At 39.1% G+C, this 21,231-nt stretch overlaps 1 protein-coding gene across 4 annotated transcripts in view; it reads left to right on the forward strand.

Moving 5' to 3' along the window:
• Positions 1–21,231, forward strand: part of GBE1 (1,4-alpha-glucan branching enzyme 1) — a 285,371-nt gene that overhangs the window by 223,423 nt on the left and 40,717 nt on the right. For all 4 annotated transcript variants that reach the window (XM_065575460.1, XM_065575466.1, XM_065575471.1 and 1 more), the window contains one exon: positions 20,750–20,934. In XM_065575460.1, the coding sequence (XP_065431532.1) occupies positions 20,750–20,934 (185 nt within the window). The remainder of the gene's footprint in view (positions 1–20,749; positions 20,935–21,231) is intronic.

Raw genomic sequence — 21,231 nt, forward strand, 5'->3', positions numbered from 1 at the left:
TCATGGAAGATAGGAAGGAGAGAAAGATGAAAAGGCTTGGCATAATGCAAAAAGCATATCTGCTAGTACTGTGGCTTTTTTAGAGGAAAAAATATGATAACATTCAATTAGTCCATATGTAAAATAGTTACGATACAATATTTCAGCATCTTCATTCAATGGGAAAATTCACCTTTAATTTCTCCCATCTTCTAACTTTATTAAAAAGCGTTGCCCCTTTTATCTTTTCCAATTGGCTTCCTGGTTTTAAATTCCCTCTCACTAAAACACTGTAACCTTCTCCTTCTCCCCAAACACACAATGAGGAAGGCTTCACAGCAGAATTGTTCTCTAATCTTACTCTCTTTAGCGAGTATTTTATAAATCAAGTTTTTATTTGCAGTGAAGATGCCGACAGCACCAATTTTGTGCTCTGTGAAGCCTCCTTCTTATTAGGAGGTATGTTCCATTGTAGTTTCCAAAAGCTGTTGCCTGCCTATTGATGGGCTATCTCTAAACGTGTTAAATTACCTTTTTCTCTTTTGTCATTTTTTTCTCTCCTGTCCATTTTTTTCATTTGCGTAGACACTGATTAAATGTACACATGAATCAAGGCTATCTTTAAATTACATTTGTAAATCTATTGTATCTGTTTATCTACATACTTATAATAGCCCCCATCATGGTATCATTCTCACTAATTGCATACCATATCTTTCTTATACAAGATGGTAACACTGGAAAAGATGGTGACTTTCTGATTGCATTTTTCCAATCTTGAAACATTGGAAATTTCTCAAGAAGTACCTTTGTAAACTATAAAACCACCTAGTCCGTCTCTGATCCTACAGTTCAGTAACTAAGACTCTGGCTTCAGGGTTTTACTTTTTAAAATATATTTGTCTCTGCTAGTGCTCATAATAGGTTCAGGATAATTAATTAACTGTAGAATTGTGGTGTTCTTGAGTGGTTTTATCTGCTAGGAGGTAAGCGCGTACTGAGCCAGATTCTCACTACAGGCCTCTTTACACTGCTCTGATTTTTCTTTTTAATTTAGAATCAGTTTTCTTGGGATATAAACCTAATGTAAAAAAGGCAATTAAACTCAAATGAATACTTTGTGTTGTCATAGAATCCATTTGCATAGGATCCACACTAATCCATTACAAGCCTGCTGTATCCATTGAGAGCTAAAGCACTGCTTCAAAGGTCAGAATCCCTACAGAGGCACTACTTCCTAACTGCAGGTGAAACACCAATTGAGATGCATAATCTAGGTTTCAGCCTGTTCTCATTGAGCCATCTCACATCAATGTTCACCATCTGTACAGATAGAAACACCATATCTTTCAGCTGCTGCTAGGCATAGGCAGCTTTGAAAGTTGCATACACATTGTCTTCTGTTACGCCACCTCTAGCCATCTATTCGCAAAGCAAACTGCTGCCAGGGGACATTGTTCCATAAGTACAGAACATTCCATTAATGATGGCAAAGGTGTTATGGTAAAAGGTACTAATGGTTTCCACACTGAAGGTCGTTGATGAATAAACATGCACAAAGGATCAAAATCTTCATAGAAGGCGTTAGAGATGTCTTGCTGTAACCACAGCCAGAAAGAATTCTCTGATAATGGTAGTCCCCCAAAGAAATACCTGATTGCTGACCTCACAAAAGATATTCCAGGCTTCAACCTACCACAGAAACAGTGGTCAGGCCTGAACCATTTCAGAACACATTGCACCTCTGGAAGGATGAGAAATAACAAAATGTTATGAACTGTGGACTGTGCTGTAAACCAGTGCTGACTTCATTCGTTTGCCAGTGGCATCTCAGATTTACACCAAGCTGCTTCCAGAGCTGTCCACTGGCTCATTTATGTGGGGTTGATCATTTGAATGGTGCTAATCACCTCTCTTGCCAGAAGACAGTGACCCAGAAAATTGTTAAGGGTATAATCTGAGCTTTAGACCTTTCTAAGTTTCTTTTGTGTTAAGGAAAAGCTGCACAAATGGAACATTAATGGCTATGCCACCTTTCCAAACTATGCAGTCTGCGGGCAAGTGTACGCTATAGCGCTATATCTGCACAGCTGCACCAATGCAGCTGTGCCTCTGTAGTTTGTCTGGTGAAGACGCACTATGCCAGGAGTGGGCAAACTATGGCCCGCGGGCCACATCCGGCCCAGCCCTAGAGCTCCTAGCCTCGGCCCCTCCCCCACTGTTCCCCCTCACCTGCAGCCTCAGATTGCTCGCTCCGCCGCCAGTGCAATGCTCTGGGTGGCAAGGCTGTGAACTCCTGGGGCAGTGCAGCTGCAGAGCCTGACCTGACCTGGTCTCTGTGCTGCATGGTGGCGACAGCAGTGTGGCCCGGCTCCAGCGCTGCCAGCCACCAGTGCTCCAGGCAGCATGGTAAGGGGACAGGGAGTGTGGGGGGGGGGGGGGTTGGATAGAGGGCAGGGGAGTTCGTGGGGGTGTGTGGTCAGGGGGTGGAGGTGTGGATGGTGGTTGGGGGGAAAATAGGGGGGGTTGGATGGGGCAGCAGGGGGCAGTCAGGGGCAGGGGTTCTGGGGGCAGCCAGGGGACAGGGAGAAGGGGTGGTTGGATGGGGCAGGGGTCCCGGGGGGGGGGGGCATCAGGAATGAGAGGCGGGGTTGGATGGGGCGGCGGAGGTCTGGGGGCATTCAGGGGACAGGGAGCAGGGGGGTGTGGATGGGACTGTGCCAAACAGGAAACTGACATGCCAGGCATCAGAATCAGATTCCTCTGCCATATAACAAAGGGGCAATAATTTCATAAACAGCTACATTATATATATATATATATATATATATATATCAAATATAATGTAAAATCATGTTTATGGTAGATTAAATAAATGTCATGATCTTGCAACAACTTATATTGGACAATTACTAGCATCTTTTAAATGTTTACAAAACATGCCCCATTTACAAATATTGCCTGTGAGTATTACTTAGTCATCACCATAGCAGACATTGAGACATAGCAGACAATGAGAGAGAGTGAGAATATAGTCTTGGGAGAAAATATATATGCTTGTTTTTATTTATATTAAATTAATTTTTGTATTCATAATTACTGCCCATAAACAGCACATGTAAACTACATTTGTATGCCAAGAGGGCATTAAACCCAGCTACTCTAGAAATGAGTTTTGAACAGAGGTGGTCCAATAATAAAATTTTCATTCCTTGGGAAATTCTGATACTTTTTGCAATTTGGAATAAAAACAAATTTCAGTGAAAAGCCTGCTGACAATTTCTTTCCTGTGCTCTCTGTATCATTCTAGAAGTAACAACTTTTGTGGCCACAAACTAACCATCTACCCATGGGGCCTTTTAAACTCTAATATATTGAAGTATCAAACATTTTTACCACCTGCTCATATTGCTCCTATTGAAATAAATTAATTGACAAGGGCATATTGAAGGTTACAATATAGATGCTAAACAGTAGGAGTGCTGAATTCTGGCAGTTTATTCATTGGCTCACTGAAGAAAGTCTGTTTCTTCAAATGAACTATTTTACATGAAACCAAATGCACAAATGATGGCAGTGTTCTTGTTTGAAAGGCTTTACCTGTTCTGAAATATTGTTAATGTGTAGTGCTGGGCCATTATATATAATATATTATAGATAAGTTATTTTTAAAACCACTAAGTATTCAGCATACAGCATTTTGGAATCATGTTACATTGTATTGTGTTACACTTTTTTTTGGTAAATTGCTATATTACTTACAAAATGCAAATGAACACTTCAGAAGTATAATGAATAACTTGCTGGTCTATACTTTTTAAAAAGTACATTATACAAAGATTTGACTGTGTTTGAAAATACTTTGGCATGATATATAATAGTTGCTAGAGTGGTAGATGGTCTGGCTATCTAATTTTTTTGTACAATGTATCAAGGAAGAGGCTTGAGAGTGTATTTATTAACTTTTTAGTAACACTTGCACATCTCACTGGAGTGAAGTTATTGGCCATGCTACGATTCCATGTGTGACAGAGTGAGAAATTTCTGGGTTAATTTAACTCAGCTTTGTACTGTAACTTTCATGTTGGATTCAGACACCCATCTTGTCTTATGTGCTGAGCTAATTTCTAAACTTGCCCAAGATAAGGTTATTATGTTGTATTCCAGTCAGCTACCCTTCCCAGGAAAGCTGCCTGACACCTGCTAGAAGGACTGTCCCTGAGAAGCCAACAAGAGTACGTCTACACATAAAGCAAGATCCCATTGCGGTGAATCTCAGAGGTCTACAAACTGGCTTTCTGGGCTCACGCTGCAGTGCTCAGGCTCTAAAGACTTGGGAGGGATGTGGGCTTCAGAGCCCAAGCTCCATCCTGAGCCTGAATGTCTATACGGCTATCTCTAGTGCTGTAACACAAGCCTGTAGATGGGGGCTCTAAGACTTGCTGCCACAGGATCCAGCTTGCTGTGTAGACATGCCCCAAGAAAACAGTGTGTGTTGTGAGCCTCTCTCATGGCCATCCACGTGGAACAGTAGAAGCCTGACTGGGGAAGGGGGCTGAAGTTTGTCAGACTGGGCACAAAGCTATATGGGGAGACTATTTAAAAGGGCAAGTGTGCTGTGAGATGTGGGGGCTGTCCATTACCCCATGCAAGAAGAGCAAGCTGGAGAGAGAGCAGTGAGGAGGGATTCTGAAATACTGATAAGACCTCAGACTCACAGAAAAGGTGAGACCAGATTTTGGTGTGTGTGTGTGGTGGGGGCGGGGGGGCAGGAGATTCAGGATTTTGGTTAATTTGCAAAGATCCGTTATTCTAGTGCTTTATAAGAATAAAGTGGTTATGAAATTCCATTGCTAAGCCTGCTTTCCTTTCCTATCACATTGTCTCTGAAGGGATTAAACTAGAAGCCAGAGTGCTCATATCTAGGTGGATCTATGGGGGGAGCATGTGTCAGCAGCTCAGGAGGTCTAAGTCTCTGGTTCTAGGATCTGAGGCTTCTGAATTTCCCTCGGGATACAAAACTAGGAACTGTGACCAGATCCAGTAATTGGGTAACTCACAACAGATAGGTGTTGGTCTAGAGAGGCCTGGCCAGATTGTGAAACCAGGCATGGCTTGGTAACAGTCTACCTGCTTGTTATTTTCTAATTAGACTCAAATCTAAATATATATATATATGCTGTCACTGTCTTAGAACACTAGAGTAGTGTTTTGTTTTGTTTGTTGCTTTTGTCTGTAGGCTGATGGTGGTGATGGCTGGGAGTGATTTTTTACTAGGGCTGTTGATTAATCACAGTTAACTCACACGATTAACTAAACAAATTAATCTTGATTAAAAAAATTAATTGTGATTAATCGCAGCTTTAATTGCACTGTTTAATAAATTTCAATTGGTAGTCTATTTAACATTTTGGATGTTTTTCTACATTTTCACATGTATCTTGTATTCTGTGTTGTAATTGAAATTAAAGTGTATATTTTGATTACAAATATTTGCACTGTAAAAATGCTAACCAGAAGAAATCGTATTTTTCAGTTCACCTCATACAAGTATTGTAGTGCAATCTCTTTGTCCTGAAAGTGTAACTTACAAATGTAGATTTTCTTTTGTTACATAACTGCACTCAAAAACAAAACAATGTAAAACTTCAGAGGCTACCAGTCCACTCAGTCCTACCTCTTGTTCAGCCAATCACTAAGACAAACGAGTTTGTTTACATTTACAGGAGATAATGCTGCCCTCTTCTTATTTACAATGTCACCAGAAAGTGAGAATAGGCATTTTCATGGCACTTTTGTAGCCAGTATTGCAAGGTATTTACGTGCCAGATATGCTAAACAGTCGTATGGCCCTTCATGCTTCAGCCACCATTCCAGAAGATATGCTTCCATGCTATGACACTCATTAAAAAAACAATATGTTAATTAAATTTGAGACTAAACACCTTGGGGGAGGATTGTATGTTTTATGCTATGTTTTACCCACATTCTGCCATATATTTCATGTTATAGCAGTCTCAGATGATTACCCAGCACATGTTGTTCATTTTAAGAACACTTTCACTGCAGATTTGACAAAACGCAAAGAAGGTACCAATGTGAGATTTCTAAAGATAGCTACAGCACTCGACCCAAGATTTAAGAATCTGAAGTGCCTTCCAAAATCTGAGAGGGACGAGGTGTGGAGCATGCTTTCAGAAGTCTTAAAAGAGCAACACTCGGATGCGGAAACTACAGAACCTGAACCACCAAAAAAGAAAATCAACCTTTCAGATCATGAAAATGAACATGCGTCAGTCCACACTGCTTTGGATGGTTTTCAAAAAGAACCCATCATCAACATGGACGCATGTCCCCTGGAATGAGGATTGAAGCATGCACATCTGGTACATAAATATCTTGCGACACCGGCTACAACAGTGCCATGAGAACACCTGTTCTCACTTTCAGGTGACATTGTAAACAAGAAGCGGGCAGTTTTATCTCCTGCAAATATAAACAAACTTATTTGTCTGAGCGATTGGCTGAAGAAGAAGTAGGACTGAGTGGACTTGCAAGCTCTAAAATTTTACATTGTTTTATATTTGAATGCAGTATTTTTGTACATGATTCTATATTTGTAAGTTCAGCTTTCATGATAAAGTGATTGCATTACAGTACTTGTATTAGATTAGTTGAAAATATTATTTCTTTTCTTTTTACAGTGCAAACACTTGTAATCAAAAATAAATATAAAGTGAGCACTGTACACTTTGTATTCTTATTGTAATTGAAATCAGTATATTTGAAAATGTAGAAAACATCCAAAATATTTAAATATATTGTATTCTATTATTGTTTAACAGTGCGATTAATCGCGATTAATTTTTTTAATCGCTTGACAGCCCTATTTTTTACATACAAAGGCATTGTTTTAATTTGGCTTTTTTTTTTTAATCCTTTAGTGCATTGTGGTGAAAGCTAGTGTATGCTGCTTTGGTTTGGAAAAAGCCAGAAGCTGTGTGTTTGTTGATTAGGAGGTTTTGAAGCAGTGACTTCATTGATACTAAGTATTTCAACCCTGAGGCTTAGACCACTAAACTATTCCCCACCTGAAATTTACCTGACACAGATTCTACTCTTGGATTATGAAAAATGTACAGACACTGCTCTTCCTCCTTAGAGAGGATTTCTCTTTATTTCATCTGATAAGCTTAAATGTGGTCTCTAGCACATCTGGGGCACTAGTGTATTATAAATAATATTGTTTTGGTACTATATTCTATAAGAAACTAACAAAGGTCACCATTAGAAAGAATAATGGATCTAGTTAAGGGAAAGCACATTCTCTCCTACTCTATAATTAAGTAAATCTCCTTATCCCTTATAAATATCCCTGCTATTCTAAATGTTTTTTAAATCTATAAAACATTTTTTCATTAATAAGATCATGTAAAAAGTCAACAAATGGCTATATTATTGCCTTTTTTAATAATAAAAAGGTACATGATAAGATGGTACCTGTGAACTTCAAACCAAATACTCTTCATGTCTGTAAGAAAGAAAAACAATTATAAAATGCAGAGTATTAGAAGACATCATAATCATTCTAGATCTAGTTTATTATAATGAAGGTGAGGCTTTCTCTTGCACGTGCAACATTACCCTAGACTAAATGCCCAGCCTGATCATAGGTGCCTAGATCTAGTCACATTCCAGTATACCTGGGACACAGTAAGTGTCAGGTTGCCTTGCATATAATGAAGTATTAGCAATGAGACAGGAAGCCAGCATGCTGACAGTTTGGTAGAAATTAGAATGGAAAGGAATGACTGCAGTGGTTTTTTTGTTTGGTTGGTTTTTTTCCCCCAAAAAAGTTTTATACAATAACTTGACAGATGTTTAAAAATATATTTTGGTAAATTTAACTGTTGCATGAGGAGAATGTCATGTAGGTTTCATTATAGTATTTGTTTTGTTTGGCTGAAATGCTTGGGTTATTTTTGGTTGAAATTGGTTTTACACAATTTTTGTACCAGTGGAACTATTTCAATAAGGAATATGGTTTTGGGGGTTTTCTTTTGTCTTTGGGTTTTTGTTTGTTTGTTTTTACCGATTTAACTGTAACAATATAACCCCTGGTATGAATGCAGTTATATCACTGCACCAGTATTGTTCATTCCTGTACCTTTTATAGGGATAAACTGGACTGGTGTACTCCTCTTTATATCAATATAACTGCGTACACACTAAGGGGCCTGGTACTGCTTTAACTATATTGGAATAGTTATCACAAGACAACTTCTGTGTAGACAAGCCCTATGAGTGCAAGTTCTTTTTTCTCCTTTGTCCTTGTGGTGTTCTAATGTGATTGGTTTGATTTGAGGGCAGGGGAACAAGAGTTCCCACTTCTAGTATTTGAGTGCTATTGTCTTCATTGCTACATTTTGTTTTGGTGTTAATGGAAAATGGGGGAGCTCATCTGATAACTGTAGTAAATGGGTACAGAAGAAGTTGTGCTAATGGGCTTTAAGATTCCAGGAAAGGGAAGCCAGTTGCAAAGTGAACTCTTGAGCAGTCTAACAAGTGTCTTTTTATGAGGAATAACTGCAGAACTCATGCTTGGAGATAAAGGACTCAGCAAATTATGTATATGGCCCATTTGTGTTTTTGTGAGGGCCATGTGTTCAGAGGCACTGGCACCAATGATCAGGCTGGGCATTTAGTCTAGGGTAATGTTGCACGTGCAAGAGAGAGTCTCACCTTCATTATAATAAGTTGTAATAATCTTTGTTTGCCTCTGCTAACGATCTTCTCACCCATATCCAAATGTACCTCACTTCCTCCCAGTCTCTTTCAACATGAAGACAGGGATGATAAATTTGAACCTTACGATGCTACAACTCTTCCCCGTTCCTACATTGCATCTCCCATTTGAGCACAATTTTTCCCACTGTTCTGGGCCCACTTCTCACTCTTTATCACTTTCCTTTGTACCTCCTTTACATGTGCTTGGAAGCGCATGTATTCCTCCTTCAACTGACTCCTCAAACTGCCCTTGTTCTACACTGTCCATTGTTGTCTGCTCTTGTGCTATGTTACTTGCCTCCTTCCTTGCTCCATCTCAGTCTTATCCTTCCTTTCTTTCATACTTTCCTTTGTGTTCACCTTGGTCTGATTTTAGATTGTGAGCTCTCTTGGACAGGAATCATGTGGTTGGTTGGTTGGTCGGTCAGTCGGTCATCTGTGAAGTACCATGAAAAGTCATGGTACTATATAAATATTTGTTGTTAATAGCAATGAAGTAGGAGCTTCATGTGTGAGCTTTTTTGGTGACATTTTAAAATAAAACTGAGTATAATTTTCCCTATTGGTAATTCTGAATGTCTGTTACTTCATGAATATTTATATGTTCATGAGTCCTGATATCTGTCACTGGGATGTTCAGAAATTTTCTGCATCAAATACATGACAAATATAATGGCTCTTTTTAGTCAATCTGGAGGAGTTTGCAAAAATATCTGACAGGGTTGTTTTACACATTTTTGCACTGAGTTTTGAGGCTTCCAGATAGCTTTGTTGCTTCTCAATTTTGACACCTATTTCAGTCCTCTCTGTAGTGTAATTAAGTATCAGGTGGATCTATAGGTCCCACATGCAAGGTGGTATTTGCATTTGAACGGCTTTCTTGAATCAGTCCAAACTTTAATTTTCAACTTTGCAATTTTTGTGCAGTTCTAGTTAAATACACTCAAAGAGCTGCCTTAAGTAGCTGTAGCAACAACAACAACAAAATTTACATTGTTTCAGAGCCAAAATATTTATATAACTTTTCTGAGAATTTGAGTTTCTCTCTTTTTTTTTTTCCCCCTTCCTCCTCTTCTATACACCTCTACCTTCATATAACGCTGTCCTCGGGAGGCAAAATTTTTTTACCACATTATAGGTGAAGCCGCGTTATATTGAACTTGCTTTGATCCACCGGAGTGCGCGGCCCCGCCCCTTCCCCTCCCCCCCCCCCCCCCCCCGGAGCACTGCTTTACCGCGTTATATCCAAATTCGTGTTATATCGGGTCACGTTATATCGAGGTAGCTGTGTATTTTGTTTCGCTCATCCATAAATATCTGGCCCCATTGAAGCCAGTGGCAAAACTCCCCATTGACTTCAATAGGGCCAGGATTTTGCCCACAGTATATTAATCAATAGACTTTCCTGGTTTAACTCTCCCTTTTAAAATCCATTATCTGTGAAATTCTGATATGCTAGATCAACATTTTGTAATGTGCTATACATACAAGGAAATATTTAAAATCTCTGTGATCAAAACTTCAGTTCACTATATTTTTTTCTCAACATCTATCACTTCTCTCTCTAAGACATTTGCAATTTAATAACATAAATGATGTGGAATGTTTCCACCATATGTTCTTTAATATTTCAGGACTCTCTAGAAAGTGAGTTTTAAATAATGTATGCTACATATCTAGGCACTAAAAGCCATGAAGACATGTTAATTTGAAAACCATTGCTGTTAGTAAGATGTGTTTCCACAAGCCATTACTTATTTGGAAATAATGGTCAGGACATTGTTGTGGTGTAAAAATGTCCAAGCAGCCCAAATAATTCACACTGCTACTCTAATTCATAAATATTCCATATTTAAAATGTATGAGTAAAATGGCTTCTGAAGTATCTGCAGAAAGATTGGGGGGAGCTTTATTTGGGACATTATTAGTCTGGACTCACTAAAATATTCTAATACAACTCGTTGCCCTTCATTATTAACAGTGATTATTATCTATGTCCCATTCTGACATCTAATGCTCTGCTGAATATTATTAACATGAAGTATTTGGTGATAGAAACCTCCAAATAAGTGTGTTAAAGTTGAAACAATCTTTTTCTTTTAATTAAATGTTGTTTTGGCATGTAGGTCTATTACACTTTAAATGAGGCAGGCGTATTTTTGATGCATCTGGATTAAGTGGGGAGTAGTAGAAGACAGGCTGAATAATGCCTAGTGGAACAGCTGTCTTTGACTTTGGGTCTGGCTTTAAGGGATTTTCTGCTATAGCTATGCAAAGTGTATTTTGCCATGTAAACAAGCCCTAAGTCAGTGGTCCTCAACTTTCCCAGAGTACTGTACCCCTTTCAGAAGTCTGATTTGTCTTACATACCCCCAAGTTTCACCTCGCTTAAAAACTACTTGCTCACAAAATCAGACATAAAAATACAAAAGTGTCACAGCACATTATTACTGAAAAATTGCTTACGTTCTCATTTTGTCTGTATGAAATTTTTAGTTTGTACTGACTTCGCTACTGCTTTTTATGTAGCCTATTGTAAAACTAGGCAAATATCTAGGCGAGTTGATGTACCCCCTGGAGGACCTCTGAATACTCCCGGGGTACACAAACCCCTAGTTGAGAACCACTTCCCTAAGTCACCTGGCGCCCCCATGTATAGACATTATATAGAGTATAGATCTCTCAATAGTGGTGGAGCAGAGGGCAAAGGCAGAGGGAGATTTAAACTCAGGGAGACAGAGAGAGCAGACAGGCTGCAAGTTTAAACAACAGAGAGCAAGAGAGAGAGAGAGAGAGAAAGAAAGTGGTAGAGAAGTGAGGTTGGCGGATGGGGGAAGAGGAGCACGTGGTGGAGGGAGATTTAAACTCAGGGAGACACAGAGAGCAGACAGGCTGCAAGTTTAAACAGCAGAGAGAAAGAGAGAGAGAGAGGCTGCAAGTTTAAACAGCAGAGAGACAATTATACAGAACACAGTAAAATCTTATCTATGATTTAACTTAATCAAGACTACACAAATTAGCAAGTAACAAAACACAGTGCAACAATTCTTTAAGCCTAACTTACACAGTACAATGCAAGCAATTTCCTAAACCTAACTTAACCACAGCTATGCAAAATGAAATTACAACTTATCTAGACTAAAGCTAAATCTAACCTAATGGGTGCACCTTATACTAGGGGTAGTTCCAGAGGGCAGACTGGTGTGTGCCCAGGATACATCTCCAAGGGGGGGGGGGAGGATTAACTAGTGGTGGCTGCAAGCTGACAGCCCAGGATACAGTCCACAGGCTTATTTCTAGCAGCAAAGGCACTGCGGAGCAAGAAACAGATTACAGATACAGACCAAGGAGTTAGCTTAGGTCTGCCTGCTGGGGGAAAGAAAGCCAGCAGGTAAATCAAGGGGAGTGTGCAAGAGGTTTTTCCTTACCAATCCCCAAAGCAGCAGCAGGAACAGCAGTTTCAACATCAGAGGACGCAGAGAGGACTCGATTCGCTTACAATAATCAGGAGATCTCCAGGCACAGATTCGTTGTTCGTGGGAGGGGAGTTTAAAAACGGAGGTATGCTCAAAAACAAACGAGAGCAGGAAGAGGGCCCCCCAAAGACCCCTAGCTGATCAGACCAGGTGGCAAAGCAAGGACCTTCTCCGGGGCTCTGATCAGAAAATGTCTGCTTTTAAGGGCAAATTCAGGCAGTTTCCCGCCAGTAACTTTGATTGGCTCCTCTTGATACAGGGGAGGAGAAAAGGCAGGGAAAGGTTGCAGGTAAGCATAGGCATGTCTGGGCATGTTCTGAGCCACAGGTATGACTCGTATGCTTAGCTATGTGGCCACTTTAGGTCTTGCATACCTGGGCAGAGCACCCTACACCGAGCCAGGTCCTGAACAAAGAAGCTAGACAAAGGAGCGAAAAGCCCCCCTCCACCCCTCCTGAGCAGAGCAATGGCTCCAGTCAGTCTGCACAAGCCATTTTCATGAACAGGGCCAGGCTGTGACTTTGGTTAGTTCCATGGCCGGGGGGGTGGCCACTCAGCACAAACAGAACAGCAGGGGGACAGCTGTAACAGACAAAAATATTTGGAAAATAATAGAAAGATGTATATAGGAGGAGAAAACCCCTCTATGGAAAGGACTCAAAGCTGTAGGAAGCAGAATAACTAGTTATATCTCTAGACAGAAAAAGTTAAGGGAATGGAAACTCAAATCTGCAAAAACACAAGAGGTTAGAGTGGGGGAGCGTGTGTTTTTCCGAAATATTTTTGCTCTAATCTATATCTACACACAATGTATGTTAAATATTTACATCTTTCACTACATGAGACTAGTTGTCCACCATGCTAAAGAGTAAAACAAAATAGCTTTTCAGATATGCAAACAGTTCTTTTTAATAAGAATAAGAACAATGGTGTCTGTCATACCTTTAAGCAGAATTGGCATCTAACAAAAGCAGAATAGAAGAATAACAGAGAGAGAGAGAGAGAGAGAGAGAGGCTTTCTTATTACATTATAGGGTTTGGTTGCTTTTTTTTTTTTTTTTTTTTTTTTTTCTATTTTAGCAGAATTTGAAATTGCAGTTCCTTTTACCTTCTAAATCACAAAATATGGAAAGGCCAGGGTATCATTACAGGCTCAGACAAATATCTTTCGTAGGGTTTCTATCTGTCTCTTATTTTCTAAATGGTTTTGTCAGAAATAGATTACAATGAATATGATTTGCAGAAAGTATTTTAGGAGTACTTATCGCTGTGAACTTGGGAAGTGCTGTGATCAGCAAAATGTTTAAATTTAAAAAAAAAAAACCTTAAGAATTGCAGACTGTGGTATATGTCAAAGAAATGAGACCCTCTGGTAGAGGAGGGGAAGTGTTTATAACATCTAAGCAGAATTAAACATTAGCTGTATTTATCTAAGCTGACAACCTGTGTACCAAGACATAGCCTGATGGGCTTTGAAATAGCCAGTATATTAAACTGGAAAATCAGACTGATGGACCTTTTAACAGTAGAATAAATATTAGATTAATACAACATCTTGCAAGAGTGCAGGCTTCTAAGAATTCTTCAGCAGGCGATAGAGACAGTAACCTGTGAAGTCTCTTGAATTTAAATATAGTCTTTGGTATCAGATCCAGCAAATGGTCTGATAATGATTTCTTTGCATTAACCTGTTCCTGCTTGCCTTTACTACTGTCTGCTTTGACAAGTAAACGTTTATTGTAAGTGACATGCGTTTCAAAAGAGGACGTATAGAGAACAGACGTATACACTTGTTACTGACCTTTTCTCCTCTTTGGTTTACTCCAAAGAGGAGAAAAGGTCAGTAACAAGTGTATACCATTTTTTAAAAAAAGTATCAAAAGCAATAAAAGCCAATGTACCATAAGCAGTTTTGTGATGACAACATAGTTGTGTGTGCACATGTAGTTGTATATTATTTTTCTAGTGCTGGGCAGGGAACAGTTTTTCCATCCCATGAAAATGTTTAAGACTTCAAAATGTTTTCCTATTATGCATCACACAAAAGAAAAATCTCTGGATATCTTTTTTTGTGGGCAGGAGATGAAATCCCATACCCACACACCTGACAGACCAACTCACAGACCTAGAATAGGCAATAGCCTAGTTATTATAGTATTGATCTATGATGTGAGAGACTCAGGTCCTTGTCCCTACATCTAACACATGCCAGGTGAGTGCCCCACCTGCTGGGCTATTAGTTATTCTGAGTTGGGTCTCTTTTTCTTTGACCAGCAGTTCCAGTCTGGGCCTGCGAAAAGTTATGTTCAAAATGACCCTCTCTCCAACAAGGTTTTGGTTTTGATGAATCTGCATTTTCTGACAAAAACCCATTTTGTCAAAACATTTCTGAGTTTTAATTTCTTCAATCCTTTTCTTATCGGAGGCTTTTTTATGTTTTATTCATTTCAAAGGCTGTATTTCAGTATTAGCTCACATTATTAATTGAAATTCCCTCCTTTTTAAGGAATTTATTTTAACAAATGAAGGTATAACTTTGGGTTATCTCCTTCAAATATGGACATACGTAACACATTCTCTGTCCATAAGCAATTCATATTACTTAGGGTGTGCAACAGTGCAAGAGACACTATCCACATATACAGCGAGAGATGTAGATCTGACCCCTAAGGCAAGTAAATATGTCGCTTCTAATTTGGGGTGAAAGAAATATTGATGGGGAAAAACAGATGGATAGTGTGACGTTCCCCTGTGGTCTTATCTGGATCGGTGATCTCCTAGGTCACTCCAAGCCTTGACTCTGGAGCCAGCCTTAACCTGCTGTGCTGTGAGAACCCCCACTCCTGGCATGTAAGCTGCTCCCAGCTACTTGCAACTGAATGACACTAGCTAATATCTCTGGTCCCAGACACAACCCTAGGAACCTCCGTCTTGCAGTGTCCAGTTATGCCTGCTGGACACTGCAAGCTTATATAAGTTCATCAATTTAACAAAGAAATTGATATGTACCAAGCTTGTTATCCCAAGGGGAGTCTCTTACATGTTTCAAACCAAATGCACTGCTTCAGATAGAATAATCAAACAAATTTATTAACTATAAAGATAGATGTTAAGTGATTATAAGTCAAAGCATAACAAGTCAGATTTGGTAAAATGAAATAAAAGCAAAACTCATTCTAAGCTGATCTTAATACTTTCAATGCCCTTACAAACTTAGATGCTTCTCGCCACAGGCTGGCTGGTTGCTCTTCAGCCAGGCTCTCCCCTTTGATCAGTGCTTTAGTCGCATGGTGTGGTATCTGTAGATGTAGGTGGAAGAGAGAGGAAGAGCATGTCAAACATCTCTCCCTTTTATCATGTTCTTTCTTCCCTCTTGGCTTTGCCCCCCCGCCCTTCAGAGTCAGGTGAGCATTATCTCATCACAGTTCCAAACTGACCAAAGGAAGTGGGGTGACTCCCTGGAGAGTCTGACAGATTCTTTTGTTGCTATCTAGGCCAGTGTCCTTTGTTCCTGTGAGGCTGGGCTGGGTTTGTCCCATATATTCCCTGATGAGGTGTGAATTGCCTTTCAGCTCTTGGAGAGTTTTTGCCTGGGCTTATTTTGAGCCATGAGGATTCATTTTCAGCCTCATAACTATATACATGAAATTGTAACCTATAACATTACTGTAACAATTACTATAACATCACTATAACAACCATGCTCTGTGCATCATGAGCTTTCCGAAGAGACCCAACATGACAAACTTTGCATTGGATACCACACAATCATTTTATAAAGATGAACACGGGAGTGTACGGTGTTCCCCCGAGGTACAGAGTGTCACAGATAGTTTTTCTAATTTTTGAGGGCCAGGAAGAAAAGTTATTAATCGATCAAGGCATATCTGTTCTCTATACGTCTTCCAGAATGATCTGCAACGAAAGTGATGAGGACAAGAGAAAGCACTCTTGGTGTATAAAGGGGTGCGATGAATGTATGGATACATGTTGAGCAGGAGATGTAATGGACTCAAAAATACTGAGGGGGGAAAAAAGGGATTAGTCAAAGGTTTGAAGGGGAGAGCCACTAACTAGATAGTACATGCAGAATATGTACGGTCAATAACAAGCCCAGAGAAAAGGGAAAGGTGGTATTTTTTGCCTCAATTTAAAAGATGAAGTAGATCAAAACAACTACTTAATCTTGTGAATAGGAGTCGTTTCACTGACTTAAGTGAGCACTGAATTAGACTCTTGGGCCCACACTGTTAAAAGGTACTTGGTTGTTGCTGCACTCAGCCTTGCAGCTCCTAACTGATTTAGGTGTCTAAACCTCATTTTCAAAAGGAGTTTAGGCACTTAGGAAACTTAGGCCTTTTGAAAATGAGATTTAGACACCTGAATCAGTTAGGTATTGAAAGGTTGAGTACAGCAACCGCTAAATACATTTAAAAATCCAGGCCTAGGTCTCTATAGCAGAGCATGTATTTATTTATTTGACAACTGCATTTTAAATTTTAGCTTCTTCTTTATCACTGTTTGAATTTACCCTTTTGGAGTGTTTATCAAATACTTTTTGCATCAAAGTTGTTTTTCTGTTTAAAAAATACAAAGTAATTGTCTTGCCACCATCTGCTTTGTACACCAAACATATCATTCAACAGTTTGGAGAGATCAGCTCTCCCAGTATTTGGACTTAGACCCAAACCCTTTCACACAGATATTTGAAGGGGAGGTGGCTTGGGAATTGACTTAAATGAGAGGGACTCCATGAGGGAGAAGAAGTCTGCCTGCATGGAGCTTATTAGAAGACAGTGGCCTAAGCTGATATTACCATATTTTTAAGGCCATATTTAGATGTTTTAGTTCTTTAAGTATACTAATAAACAGACTTGGTAACAAAAACGAAAATATTGATGTGTTTTGACTTGTAGAATATTTTGATTTTATCTTGCCAAGAGTATCAGAATGTATAGAGAAAATGAGGATTAGGCTAGCAATCTTTTGAAATGTTTGTTTTCTGAAAAGGATATCACGATCTACAGAATCTGACTTCAGATGCTTCAGAATTCCTTAAAAAAAAAAAAAAAACCTTTTTAGCATTTATGTAATTTTAAGAGCCCTTAAGCACTTATTCTATGCTACAATACATTGCTGCCCCCCTCACACACACATACCTTTTTGAAGTTGTTGTGTGATCCCACAAAACTGCCCTTTTGTCTTATCAGTTTAGTCTTGCTCTTTAGGAGACCGCTGGTGTATAAAACTGCTATCAAAACTGTCTGAAAAGGAAAAAGATCAACACAATTCTAGCAGCCTCTTGGGCTTCAGCCAAGCACTAACCAACACCAGCTAAAGATTGCAAAATAATTTATGTTGGAGGTTTAAATATATTTATAGTTTAATATACAAATGCATTAATGGGTAAATTGACAGCACAGTGAATATGGCAGTAATGCATAAGTCCCATTAGAATTGTGCAATTGATAATTTGTACGCATCAGCTTACCCCTGGGTGTCAGGAAATAAATGCATAATATCTACAGCATGTAAGCAATGGTACACTTTAATTAATTCCTAGGTAAAATTATTATGCATTACAGTGTAGAGAAACAAAGCAAAAACCTTCACTAATCAAAATTTTCAGTTAACAGAGCTTTTTTTTCCCCATTAGTTTCATTGTCTCGCATTGCATCACTTATACCAGCTGGCTTGTTGTCAGTTTATAATTTGGACCGTCACATCAAACAGCAAAAAATTAATTACAGGAAAAGAAATCTCAATAGTACTTCTGTGCGTAGAGGTTTTCACAATTACTCAAACATGAATATTGCTGTATGTGGAAGAAATGAAAACTGGAGGGGGGTGACCTACAATATACTTTACTGGAACCATTCATTTTAATATACTTTAACAATTTCCCTTCTCCAAAACACAGATTTTAAACATCTTTTCCCATACATAAAGATTCCTTAAAATATTGAAAAGCTTCTCGGAACTTTTGTATGTGGTATTAAGATTGCAGTAGGCTAATGTGACTACACAAGTGCTGTGCGTTCCTATGCAGGCCATATGCTGCCTATATTGATGGTTACCCCTGGTGTTCACGTAGTGCTTAAAGATTACCCTCCCCAGAACCCAGTCAGGACAACTATCAGGCTCATGGTCATTAAGACAGTGTCAGTCGAGCTGTAAATAATTTTGAGGGCACCATGAAACCTGAACGAGTCTCCTGGTCTTACTGATTAACTGTCCACCACAGAGAACAAGAGAATTTCCTACCATTTCCACCTCTCCCCCAATCCCTTTAATAAAAAAAAGTGGGGGGAAGGAGACTCTCCCATTTCAGCTATCAGAATGCACCTGATATAAGAACAATAGGAAAGGCTGGGGTCCACCTGTACCACCTCTGGCAGATAATAGCATTGCCATCAGCAATTTCAGGTGGTGTAGAAAAGTCCCAAAACACAAATTATTATTTAAATTAAAAGAAAATATGATTGCTGGGAGATCTGTGCCTCACTTACTAAGTACATTCATAGCATTAGTCCTGATGGTGCACTAACTCCCATAGTCTTTGTGACCCTATCCAGAGTCTATGAAGGAATGTGTGAAAATTACATAAAAGGAATTACTGAAATTTCACCAGACATCTACTCAAGCTCTAGTATACACTGTGTTTTGGTTGAGGAGGAGGAAACCAAACTATCTCCTCGATACTTAGTCTATATGTGCAGCAACATCTGCTGCCTTCCACAGTATGGCACCTGGAAGGCCTTGAGGACATGTCCAAGTTGGCAGATGTGAATGTGGGTTATCAAACAGGTTTGTGTGAATTTCCATGGTTTATGCTATAGGAACATTCATTTGGTCAAAGAAATGAAAGAAAAAAGAGACAGCTACAGAAAATATATAGTAAAATCTTTTGCAATATTACTATCTGCATTAGAGATGTGCCAACGCATGGCAAATTGAATTTCATGTGGACAAACATAACCATTACATTTCACATTCAGCTCAAAACCATAAACAAGAAATAAATGGATCAGAATCACAGCAGGACTTTGACAATGACCTTGGAATAATAGTGGACTGCACACAAACTGTATTGACAATATGGTGAGGAAATTAAAAAAAAAAAGATAGAGGTACTGTTATAAAAGAGAATATGCATCTAATCAAATTTAATATTCTCTTTTAAGAGCCAAATTAGTGTATTCTTCAGCTGCGATCTCCCTATTTAAAAGATGTTGGAGCACATGGAATGGTATACTGAAAGATGGCCAAAAAAAACAACAACAAAAAACCCAAACCCTTAAAAGTCAGATACTACATGTGCTGTGAAGGCAGGAAATCAAAATCTGTCCATTTAAGGAAAAAGTAAACAACACTGGAATATGAATATATAGATATAGCTAGTTATAGATAATATTGAATGGGTTAGACAGTAAGGCCTGGTCCCCACTAAGCCCCCACTTCGGACTAAGGTACGCAAATTCAGCTACGTTAATAACGTAGCTGAATTCGAAGTACCTTAGTCCGAACTTACCGCGGGTCCAGACGCGGCAGGAAGGCTCCCCCGTCGATGCCGCGTACTCCTCTCGGCGAGCTGGAGTACCGGCGTCGACGGCAAGCACTTCCGGGATCGATCCGGGATCAATTTATCGCGTCTTAACCAGACGCGATAAATCGATCCCAGAACATCGATTGCCTGCCGCCGGACCCTCCGGTAAGTGAAGACGTACCCTAAGACTTCAGGTTAGTATTTCCACTTTGAAAGTGCATACAAATCTCTAGATGCAATATTTCTGAAAGATACAAAAAGAACAGTAGCTGATCCTTTTTGAAACAGACAAAACTGATCATGAACCAAAAGGGCTAACAGGGAAAAGGGAGTTTAATATAATGTAGAAATTCAATAAAAGGTTAGGTAACTTGTTGAAGACAGGAGGGTTTTTATAAAGTGGGTTTTATATCCTTTTGGTGGGCTATATATCATGTTTGGTACCTGGTTTTGGTTTTATGACATCTTTTGGGTAACATGAGATGCTGGATAGTCTTGCTTTGTAAAGTCAGTCTTAACATCAAGCAGTCCAGCTATGATATAGAAGGTAAGAGTGGACTTTAAGAAAGCATTTGATCTTCCATGACAAAAGAGTTTCCAATTATTAAGACAAAAATCAAGAGTAGTGTTTGGACTGTGGTATGGATAAAGGTAGCTCATATTTGGGACAGGAATACCCTTTTCTTTACTCAATCACGATTAATCTGTCACTTGTCTCTCCATCTCAAGTGAGAATTCACCTCTCACATAATATCATGCTTGATTGTCATCTTAGCACTCACTGAGCTGACAATTTACCAAAAAAGGTGGAAGGCTTTTTAAATCTAACTTTGAAACAAAAACAGAGAACGAAACAGGTGACTGACAGTGCTGTAGATAATGTATGCTCAGGTTCTCAGTATCTCTTAATCATGTCTATGTATATTTCTTACCATTTCCTAATGGATATTTTTAAATACAGGTAATGAATTTGGGCATCCAGAATGGTTAGACTTCCCCAGAATAGGAAACAACGAGAGTTACCATTATGCCAGGAGACAGTTTCATTTAGCTGATGATCACATTCTTCGCTATAGATTCCTAAATGCATTTGACAGAGATATGAATAAATTGGAAGAAAGATTTGGCTGGCTTGCATCTCCCCCGGTAAGCTATGTACGCTAAATGTTATGTTTTAGTCACCAGCAGTGTACATGTTCAGAATTACAAGAATATAAAATCTATGTGCAAAAATTTTAAACAGCACTTCATTATGCACTGTAATGCCCTGTTACATATTTCAGATTGTCAAAACATGTCACTGAAGTCTCTTCTGCACATAATGAAGATCGGAACAGTGTCTTGTTTACTTTCACAGGGAGCTTTTTTTATTATTATTATTTTTGCCTCTTCATTTAGAAACTTTAATTCAGATTGGTTAAAGCAAATAATAAAACTCTGCCT

The sequence above is a fragment of the Chrysemys picta genome, chromosome 1, assembly GCF_011386835.1.
Source record: "Chrysemys picta bellii isolate R12L10 chromosome 1, ASM1138683v2, whole genome shotgun sequence".
In the NCBI taxonomy this organism is placed as follows: Eukaryota; Metazoa; Chordata; order Testudines; family Emydidae; genus Chrysemys; species Chrysemys picta.